This window comes from Morone saxatilis, unplaced genomic scaffold (assembly GCF_004916995.1).
Source record: "Morone saxatilis isolate NCDOM2014 unplaced genomic scaffold, NCSU_SB_2.0 Contig21, whole genome shotgun sequence".
NCBI lineage: Eukaryota > Metazoa > Chordata > Actinopteri > Moronidae > Morone > Morone saxatilis.
In genome coordinates this window covers 11,726,107-11,737,176 of record NW_023339774.1, presented here as the reverse complement: position 1 = coordinate 11,737,176, position 11,070 = coordinate 11,726,107, and the positions used below count along the sequence as shown (strand labels likewise).

The following is an 11,070-nucleotide window of genomic DNA, read 5'->3' as shown; positions in this document are numbered from 1 at the left end:
GAGTGAGAGAGTAAAGAAATCAGTATTGTCCAATTGTCCTTTATATGCCACTTCAGGTTTTGTATTTGAAGGGTAGTAGTGGAACCATTTCTGATGCTGATAACGTTTCCAGGGGACAATCACTTTAAATTGAAGAGAGCTCCTTCAAAATCTCTAAAAAAGAAACTGAATCAGCCATGGGGTGGTGGAGGCTTTTCTTTACTTTACCTCTTGTACCAAATATTGCTCTTATAACAACAAAATGAACCTTTATCATTCTAATCCCCGGTAATGAATTTTGAACTGTTTGAACCAATGTGGATGTGGTACAATTCCTTCTATTGAGAACCACAATAACTGCAGATAGCAATCTCACATGCTCCGCAAACTATACATCAACAATCTGGGCGCTATTAAACCCAAGTGAAAAGGATGGGATGGTGTTTATTGTTATCTGTTTTCAAAAGCCCTTATAAGAGGAGCTTAAGACAGATTGTGGAAATCCATTAATTCTCTGGGTAAAAAAAAAAAAAGGTGTATTGCCTTGTATGAAATCACAGGATTTGTTGGAGGAGGGGGGGGTGAATTTAACCTGTAATAGCTTTACCTCAGCTGTGCACATTGTCAGAGAAGTGAGACTGAAAGACTGCACCACACAGATAAGACACACGATGCATGATGGCGAATACAAACTACACGGAGGGATGGCTTTTCCCTGAATTTACTCTTGCCATTTGTGTTTATCTGTACTGTGTAATACGTACAAATCTATTAGTGTCACCACGCACGTCACTGGCATGATGAGTCATTCATTCATTTGCAACCGCCTAATAACTGTGTGCAATTAGTATGCATTCTTGTTGTCAGCACTGCCTCATTGTGTCACTTACTGAACATATCTACTAATTTGCAGATCATTGATAAAGCTAAATAGGAAAAGTGACATTATGAAATAAATTTAACGGCTAATCCTCAAATTCAGCATACACAAGTCTCTGGCCACACCAAAAAACGCTCATCTTTAAATCCAGGTTTCTAATACCGAGCAATCCCCTTTTCTCTAAAACCTCAACAATAAGGATCTTAGGAGCTCTCCACTTCTCATTTTATGCACTGAAATCTGATTTCTTTTGGAGAAAGGAATGAAGCAAGATTAACTGAATCTGCCGTCCTCCCTAACCTCTTCACAAAACTGCCCAGATTAGCTAGGAATTAAGTTTCAACCGTTTTATGTGTCTGGTCCATAGGGGGGATTATAGTTTTACTATTTTTTTTTGCCTCCCAATTTCACTATAAGGGCCTGACACACTGTTGTAGAGAGAGGAGAAGCAGAGGAGCAGCTGAGCCTGAACTATCAAAAAGTGTTGTGTGTCAACATCCCATGATCACCACTTCTTGGGTTTTATTGGGAATTTCTTTGGAAATGGATGGACTGATTGGGGTGGAGAGACAAAAGTTTCCTTTTACTATTGAGAACATACTGACCAAATATCCAAACAGCAATGGAGACAGACGGTCATGTGGAACAAGTGGTGCCGGACTTAAAGAGAAGGGATTGAGTCCTGTTGGAGGCCAGACAGAGACTGTACACCGTGCCTGTCTGTGCTGCTGCTACTGCTCCCACTGTGGAGACATATTCCAGACTGATTTCATTCACGAAGGTAAGACCAAACCAATTCTCTTTGTGACAAAACTCGTCTCTGTTGATGCATGCTTTAAACTGATTTTGACCTGCACGCTGACCTAAAATCAGACCTCCCCTCTACAGCCTGTCAGTACGGATGGTCCCCAGCGATGCTCACAGACCCGTGCAGGCTAGGGGATGCACACAGAGAGGAGCAGGCGCCCGGTCAGGTGCAGAGGCGAACCAGACGTCACCGCACTATTTTCACAGAGGAGCAGCTGGATGCACTGGAGGAGCTGTTCCTGCAGAACCAGTATCCAGATGTGAACACGAGGGAGAAACTAGCACAGCGCACTCACTTAAGAGAAGAAAGAGTGGAGGTAAGACACATTGAACCTTTCAGCAAATAACAGTCCTGTTTCCACAGTAATGCAGGAGGATACGTTTCAAATTCCTCCAAATGAGTGCTGTATTATGTTCGCTATAAAAAATGAGTTGTCATGTGGGAAATACTTACTAAAGATGATAGCACTGGATTTAACCTAAACTCTGGTTGTTTTTTATTATATGCCTGTGTTGATAATGATAATATAGTCCAATACTGTTCTAGTGGTTTTATTTAAGAGTTAAATAAGATGAGTACAGTGTGTCATGACACAATTAAATTACAACTAAATAACATTACCTTTTTCCTGGCGATAGGTTTGGTTTAAAAACCGAAGAGCAAAGTGGAGGCGTCAGAAAAGATTATCATTTGGTGTGGGAAACACAGAAAACTAAACAAGACAATCTGAAGAAACTGCGTGTGTGAATGCCAGATGTTGAAAAGCTCACACTAAACTGATTTGCAGGTTATACAAATTTATAACAGGTGTGGAATATCTTAAAGTTTGTTCAATCAAAAGCTGACACTAAACTGAATTGCCGGCTTTCATTTGTATGAAAAAGCAGCTGAGGAAGGATGAATAACGGCTGGGAGCTAAACTGAATTGCTGCTGGCTTTAATTTCACACATTAATACACTGTTCATTCAGGAGCCTTTTTTAAATACAGAAATTAACATCCACTTTTCTTAAAACATACTTAAACCTTCTTTTCTTTCGAATAGCAAATTCTAAGTCATTAATACAGGTGTCTATGAAATGACAATCTGGCTGAGATACTCCTACCTAGTACAATGCAGTGAGTTTCCACATCAGTGCCCCAGAAATAAATACCTGTAATGGGCCTGAGGCTTGAGCTCTACTCTCCCACTGCTGCAGGGTGTTCCTGCTCTCCCTGATCGAGGTTTGTAGCCTGGCTACGTTTTAACAATGTCACTTTGTTTGTGTAAACATTGCATTAAGCCTGTAATGTATTCCAGACCAACGTCCTGTGTGTTCTTTAGAAACACTTGCTGAAATAACCGGCGTGAATGTCTGCTTGGTCTTGTTTTCCCATAGGCCTACCACATACCACAGGTTATGTTACGTACAGCCAATGTGTCCTTTTGTTGTCAGTACTGGTTGATTTGATTTAATGCACATGTGAGTGACAGTGACCAACATTAGATCAGATTAGAGATTAGCATTGTGCTGTTGAATGCAGGCTCCGGGGCAATCATATCCCTTTCAGAAGCTTTGTAATTCAGCCTTGAACTGCAGTGTGTTTTTGGAGACTTTGTAAAATAAATCCATAATGATAAACCCAACACTAAGTCTTCATTATTTATACATTTTTCTGTGTTGAAAACCATCTTTCTAAAATGGACGTCCACTGCCTTTCTGTGTGACGTGTGTGTGTTTGTTTTTTATCTATTTTTTTCAAGATAGATTTTTTGTTGTTTTTTTTTTCAAAAGAAAATCTCTTTATTGAAACACTATAAACATACAGACATTCAACTGATGGACATTCTTGTACAATTTAAGATTCAAATGAGTGAAAGAAAGTATTTATATCAACCAAATGAAAAAGGTAAACAAATTAAATTAAATATAAAAAAAATAAAATATTTAAACATAATTAATAAACATCAATAAAGCCAATACCTTAAGTAGGGACTATAATAAATAATTCCTTAAAATATAATGTGCATTTACTTGTATGGACATGTGTGGTTGGCAGCTCTGCTCTCAAACACATTACACAGTGGAATAACATGAGGTTTACCCCACCCCTCTATCATAGATCTATATTATTAGCAGAGGTGGGAATTACAAATGCGTTGTGACTGTACTTAAGTAGTTTTTTCAGGTATCTGTGCTTCACTTGAGCAACCAGTTAAAGTGGGAATGCCCCAGTTTTTGACAATTTAACAATTGAGCTTGAACTGAAAAGGTTGGGCCTTGTTGACTTTTACCTGCAATTAAGCCAAGTGCTCTTCTGGCCCGGTTACAGTGACAAGCAGGACTTAGCCACCTGGGGATTCAAAGATTGGGGATTGTGACTTACTGACTGCAGGTGGACATGGTCTTCCACACACCTTCTCACAAACTGAAGCAATGAAATTACATGCAAGTATTTTTGTGCTGGTGTCGGATGCATTGCCAAATAATTTGGTGAATTTGATCAAATACTTGGCGAAATGGAAAATGTTTATATGTAAATTGCTGTGAGACACAATATCACTGCAGACTCATTGTTTAACACATTAGAAAACCATTTCAAAACATCTCCAAGGAGGACTGCAAGAAGGTCGAATCAAAAATCACCTCAACTGGTCAGCATCCGGCATCCAGAGGAGAGGAAACAATGGCAAAGTGAACATCTCTTCTCAACCACATCCAGAATGTGCAAGTCCATTAAAATCCACTCTTCCCTAAGAGCCTCCACCCCCCTTCAGCCGACAAAAACAAGCATCTGAAGCTTTGTACGACACTATTCAATAGCAATTAATTAAGATTAAGCAGTAAATACAAAATTACTCTTTCTTTAAGCAGTTACTTTGGTATCAGGTCAACAGTTGATACCATATGAATTACTACAACTACATGTTACATGCTCTCTCCTGTTTTTTTAGAACATGTTGCCAAGCTTATGGACCTCCTCTTTAACCTCCTCTTCATCCTTTGATCTGCAACCTTTGTGGCAGAGCTGAAAGCAGTGGCTGTTCATGGATTCCTGTATGAGTGATCTGAGAAGGCAGACAGTTGCTATCCATGTGTCCAGGTCCAACTGTCCAGGTGGGGTGGGGAAAGCTCCAACAGATTGTGACCCAACACCCATGTAACACTACAGTCCCTTTCCTAATCAGCTGGTTTTTGCCAACATATAAATCTCCATAAATCTCCACCGTACTACTGCAGCCATTACTCAAAATGTCAGTTTGGGTAATATATGCATTACTCCAATGCTGCTCCCTTGTGTATGTATTTCACAAAGCAAGCAGTTCAGTTTATTGTCACAAAAACAAACACTCAACAGATGCATAATTCATGACAACAGCCTATCTCTCTATTCCCTGTTACTGTCTTGTTTTCTTTTTCCATGGTAGTCCAGATTTGACACCAGACAGTGTTTTGCCTGCTAAAGCTGTGTTGAATGCATTGTTTGATTTATGCATCAAACAGTAATATCCATTTTGTTCATGTCTTACAGAACAGAACCCCAGAAGATGACAGTGTGATTCATCAGCCTGCAGTCTGCTTCAAATCATCTTGTCTGTATGGACAGTGGTTGTTTTTCATTATTTCCAATGATTTCCATTTCACAGTGGTTTATTGTATTCCATGTCCAGTATCAAATATACAGCAATAAACAGACAAAACTTCATCTTGTGTCAGTCAAGTTATATGACTGTAGACAGTTTTGTGACTCGTGATTGTGTATGAAAGAAGGCATTTGCACTAGGATATACACATTAATAATAATCCTGAATGTTAAATATCTGTAAATGCATTGTTATAAACTTCATTTTTTTAAATATGTTAAAGTTAAAGCATCATACATAAATCCAAAAGCTGACATTGAATACATCCATTAAGAACTTAAATATTTCACTTTATTTAAACATCTCTTTTTATCTCAAAAATTCCACAATACAGTTTTGTATGTAGGTTAATTTGTAACTTTAATTTTTTTATGTCAGAGATCTTCATATGATTTAGTCAGTTTAAACCAGTGATGGTCAGTCTTGGGGCTCAGGCAATGATGGGGAAAGAGGATTCCTGGGTTAAAATATGTAATATAATTGTAATGTAATTGGGCAGATAACAGGAAACCGAGTGAAACCTGGGTATTGCTTCTTGTTTTTATTCTTTCACAATAAAAACCCTACAAAATATATATATAATATATCTATAATTTATAATATCCACAAAACATTTTACCATAGGTTATATAAAGTTAAATCATAAGTCTTTAATTCTCCCAGCATACATTCCTACTCGCATTATTCATATAATTATTATTATTAATAATAATAATGATTATACTGGAAATCTCCTGAGGCAGTAAACTTCCGGTGACGCAACAATTCATACTACGTAACAGTACGTTGTTTGTACGCAGTCCTGAAGTTAGCTTACGGCAACTAGTTAGCTCACTACCTGCTTACAATTAGTGAGATTCAGACAGTCTTAATATCTACAAATACGGCGTCTGCTTCAAATACTCGAGCTGTCTTTCTCCACTACAGAAGCCGCTTTCCATTTCGCCTCAGTCGGAGTTTACGAGGATCGTCGTTAGCCGTTAGCCGAGGAGGCTAACAGGGTCCACAATGGAGGGCAGCGCCAGCGTGAGGAAGTCTCTGTCCGGGACTCTGGTCCCTTCAGCGGTCACACACACTGTGGCTCTCCTGCAACAACCCGAGGAGACGGACAAGAGCAGGCTGAACAGAAAGGTTCTCGATGAGGAGCAGTACATTGAGGTAAACGGAGAAAGCAGTGCTAGCTCGGTTAATGTTAGTAGAGGGACAGTAATAGTGTAACCAACATTAGTTTTGGTGTTTTGGTCTTTGTGTTTTGTAATTCGGGGTTAATTAATTTAGTGATACCAGAGTTATTTAAGCGACGGTTCAAATCAGAGGTAGCCAGGCTCCTGTTTGTTGTAGGAATGATCTAAACTAGGATACATAATCAGTAGGAGTCATATCATGGTGTAAGAATAAACTACATGTAATATGTAGATAGTACATTGTGGCAGTTGTAATTAATTATTAGGATTTCTTTGTAACATTAATGATTGGTATTGGTTTCATTATCCCATACTGTACAGCTGAAACTGTTGCTATTTGATTAAACAATAAATCAACTCACAGAAAAATTGTTTTGGTTAAAATTTCCAAAGAAAACAGACACGTTTTGTGGTTATTGCTTCTTAAATGTTAGGATTTCTCTATGTATATAATCGTACATTTCAGTTTTGAACTGTAAGTCAGAAAAAAGCAATTTATAGATGTCTCTGGGAAATTGTGACGGTAAGTTGCAGCCGTACCATCCTGTTTTATTTTAGTAAGCACTAGTAAGTTAATATGCCAGACTGAGTGAAAGTGATGCATGTCACTTTTATAACAGCTTGTTGTTGTATAATAACAAAAAACTAATTTCCTTACACAAAGTCATACCTGTATCTACCTGTCTATTTCTAACAGAGTTTAGAGAAGATCATCCAGAGGGACTTCTTCCCAGATGTGACCAAACTGCAAGCACAGAAGGATTATCTTGATGCAGAGGAAACTGGTGACCTAGAGAGGATGAGAGAGATATCCATCCGATATGGATCATCTTTGACAAAATCTACGCCACGGTCTTCTGCACCCTGTGAGTGAAATTAAACTCACTTACTTACAGAATTAAAGAACACCCTGGGTTTGTTTTGCTTCTATATGTCAATGATGTGACAATATACCACGAGCCAGATATTTAGTCTTTACACCTTTTCCCCTTCATTCTCTTTGTTTGTAAGATGTGACACCAGCCAGCTTTGAGACTCCAGTGGGCCGATCGGGGTCTCCCTCCTCCACTCATGGCGGTAAAGGTTTAGATGGGGGTAAGTATCTAATGTTTTAAGATGAAGAACGGATGACATAAAACAATGTTCAGAGCTTTATTTGTGTGATTATATAAACCCTCAGATCTGTGTCCCACTTTCAAACTCTTTAATTGCAATAGTTGGACGGTAATACTCAAATAACAATAATATAACAAATGAACTTCCAAATGATGTAGTTTAACTCAATTTCTATTGATATTGTATTCATAGAGAGCAAGGAGGACGAAAAGAAAGAGAAAGAGCTGCCCTGTCTGGATCGTTTCCTTGCTAAAAATACCAGTGAGGATAATGCATCATTTGAGCACATAATGGATTTGGCAGAAGACAAGGAGAAGCTGAAGCATTACTGGTTATATGAGGCTGAGGCTGAATACAAGCAGGTATGTATGAGTTAAAAAGCTTTAGTTAAATTCAAAGCAAATGAATGAAATGTTTGGATTACAGGTGTGCTGATCATAGAAACCATGTCTTTGATAGTTATGAGGGTTGCGTGGCAGTTGATTAAAATATTGGTACACCCCTTGACCAAATTTAAAAAACGCTTCTGATATTTTTCAGCGCCACGAGGAGAACCTTGCCTTACCATCCGTAGAGAAAGCAGCGCTTGAATGTGTCAAAGCTGGACTTGAGACATGGGAGTACAAAGCGAAGAATGCCTTGATGTATTATCCAGAGGGTAAGAAGACCAGACTTGGATTGACATTAATCCCTACTAAGGGCCTGTAGTCGATCAAGCTGTGAGAGAAAATGTTGATTTCATGTGTTTTCACGTTATTATTATTCTTTTTAATCAGGTGTTAAAGATGATGATGCTTTATTTAAGAAGCCACGGGAGGTTGTTCACAAGAACACACGCTTTGCTGGAGACCCATTCAGCAAAGCTCTAAACAAAAGCCAGATTCAGCAGGCTGCGGCCCTCAATGCTCAGGTAAATATTACTAAATATGGTATCTGAAAAGTGCTCCACACTCGAATGAATTACGTCTTCATGGCAGTTTAATATTCACTTGAATAAAAATGTTATTTTGTAACTGGTGTAGTTGATGTATCGTGTTTTCTGTCCAGTTCAAACAGGGTAAAGTCGGCCCCGATGGGAAAGAGCTCATCCCACATGAATCCCCATCAGTGAACGGATATGGTTTTGAAACGATGCCTTCCCCAGCTCCTGGTAAGTGGGTCTTAGAGTCATAGTCAACTAAAATTCAACTAAACGTTGCCTTAAGAACTGCCTACTTACAATTGGAGTGGATTTCTTTAAGCTGTTTCTGTCCTTTCAGGTCTCGCTGAGTCACCTCTGATGACCTGGGGTGAGATCGAGAGCACCCCATTTCGTCTGGATGGATCAGACAGCCCATATATTGAGAGGAATCATGGTCCATCATTCAAGGTACTGAAGCTTCAGTGCTACATTTTTAAATGTTAAGTTGTAAAATCTTGACAGTATATTAATATATGTGGTTTGTAAAAGATTCCAGAACCAGGAAGACGAGAGAGGCTGGGTTTAAAGATGGCCAACGAAGCTGCCGCTAAAAACCGTGCAAAGAAACAAGAGGCATTGCGAAAGGTCTCAGAGAACCTTGCAAGGTAAAGACATTTGACCTTCTGCACTCTTAATTATTATATCTGCTTCTACAAGTAACAACAGCTTACTGCATCTGTCAGCTCCTGTCTTTCAGAGAGAAAGTTAAGCTTGTTTTCTTCATGAGTTGTGAAGGGATTGCCTCTATTATAAACTATCTAACCACATCAACCTCTTTGTGTTGCAGTCTTACGCCTAAAGGTCTGAGCCCAGCCCTCACCCCCGCCCTGCAGAGGCTCGTAAATCGGACATCTAGCAAATACACAGACAAAGCGCTACGAGCGAGTTACACCCCATCGCCCTCGCATGGAGTCGCTGGCTGCAAGTCTCCCTTTGGAGGCCCAGCCACTCCCTCAGGAACGCCGACACCAGACAAAGCGAAGACGCCGAGCTCTCAGGACCTTACATCACTCACAGACAATCTGCTGCAACTTCCCAAGAGACGGAAAGCCTCAGACTTTTTCTAAGTAACAGGAGCTGTTCTCTGCTGGGATTGTACAAAATAAACTTATTATGATGTGGAGAACCTGATTTATAAACTCTCCAAACCCAGTTTTTGTTTCAAATCTTTCGGCCGGATGACTGGAAAAAGAAATGTACAGAGGACTGAAGAATTTTTATGGATTTATTTGTTACATTTTTGTGCAGATGGGTTAATGGAGATCCCTGTAAAACATATCTTGGTGTCCAAATTCTATTTAATTACTTGTTTCCTATATTTTGTTTTATCCCAAATGCAAGGTTTCCTTTTTATTTCCTTCTGCCACACACCTAGCAGCACACGCTTAAATTATATTAACATAATTATAATACAGTAGCTGTTTCTGAGTCACACATACAAATTAAATTTCAACACACAGCATCTAGTAGCTATTGCCTTCATACATGCTGCTTTGACGTTTTAGTGTTTGTTTCTGCATTATGGAAATTACTTAAAATGACAGGGAAAACCACACAGGGCTTCAGCTCTTTGTTGTCAGAGTAAATGATTGTTTCTTCTTGCCCTGTCTGCTCTTAATTTAGAGTTGAAAAATGTTAGCAGCGTCATAAAACTGTACAAGCTTTCATAAAATCTGTTATTAAATTGGACATATTTGACTAAAAATGGTCTGCATAAGAATATAATGCCATGTATCACTGAATAACATCCTTGTCAATAGTTCTGTTCTACCTCCTACTGGTGCCAGGGATGTTATCAAGGAGTGGGTCATTTTGAATAAGTTGTGAGCATTTTACTAAGCCACACAAAAGTATGTTTTTAGTACACAGAATTTTAATGCAGTTAATGTCAAATGTTTATGTTTATCTTATGTAAGAAAAGGTTTAATTTGGGTGGTGTTTCATAATAGTTAAAAGATAGATTTGCATTTTGTTAAGTTGGTCTTAAAACAACACATGTCTATATGTACAGGACTTTTATAGTACTTTTAGGTCTGAAAACTGGGGTTAAGATATTAGATATATATTCTATATAATATGCTAAAATGACCTCAAAGACAGGGATTATAATAATGACATTCATAGAGTTTGACCAATGGGTTTACAAGGTCAACTAGGTCAGACAGTCCATTAAAGGAAATGATGGCCATCAAACTGAGCAAATTATTTCATAAAATTCAGGAAGGAAATTTATATGTATGCATTTTTAGTACAAAGGATCCCAAATTAAAAAATCTAATTTAAATAAAGTGAAATAACTCGAATTTAGAATGAATCTCCTTCAGACTTTGAGGTAAGGTGTCACATTTTAAAACGTTTAATTAGTACAATCACTCTTCATCAGAGTCTTCTTCCATGTGTAACTACCGGACAACTCGCACGTTGCTAGGCGATAACCTGCAACCAGCTCTCAGTGTGTCAACTGATAATAGTTTGGGTCGGATTCATCAACATAATCACATCACACACACAAGGTGTT

At 38.6% G+C, this 11,070-nt stretch overlaps 1 protein-coding gene across 1 annotated transcript; it reads left to right on the top strand.

Annotated features, from left to right (window-relative positions):
• Nucleotides 1-6,056: 6,056 nt before the first annotated feature.
• ess2 (ess-2 splicing factor homolog) lies at nt 6,057-10,251 on the top strand. Its single transcript, XM_035667630.1, has 10 exons — nt 6,057-6,449; nt 7,173-7,341; nt 7,487-7,570; nt 7,784-7,953; nt 8,132-8,249; nt 8,368-8,501; nt 8,639-8,741; nt 8,851-8,960; nt 9,042-9,157; nt 9,340-10,251. The coding sequence occupies exons 1-10, from the start codon at nt 6,300-6,302 to the stop codon at nt 9,617-9,619; spliced, it is 1,434 nt and encodes a 477-aa protein (XP_035523523.1). The 5' UTR covers nt 6,057-6,299; the 3' UTR covers nt 9,620-10,251.
• Nucleotides 10,252-11,070: the final 819 nt, after the last annotated feature.

Bases quoted from the DNA above. Each gene is read 5' to 3' on its own strand.
- ess2 (XM_035667630.1), top strand. From the start codon at position 6,300: ATGGAGGGCAGCGCCAGCGTGAGGAAGTCTCTGTCCGGGACTCTGGTC. The intron at 6,450-7,172 runs GTAAACGGAGAA...TATTTCTAACAG, and splicing joins ATGAGGAGCAGTACATTGAG to AGTTTAGAGAAGATCATCCA. The intron at 7,571-7,783 runs GTAAGTATCTAA...TTGTATTCATAG, and splicing joins CGGTAAAGGTTTAGATGGGG to AGAGCAAGGAGGACGAAAAG.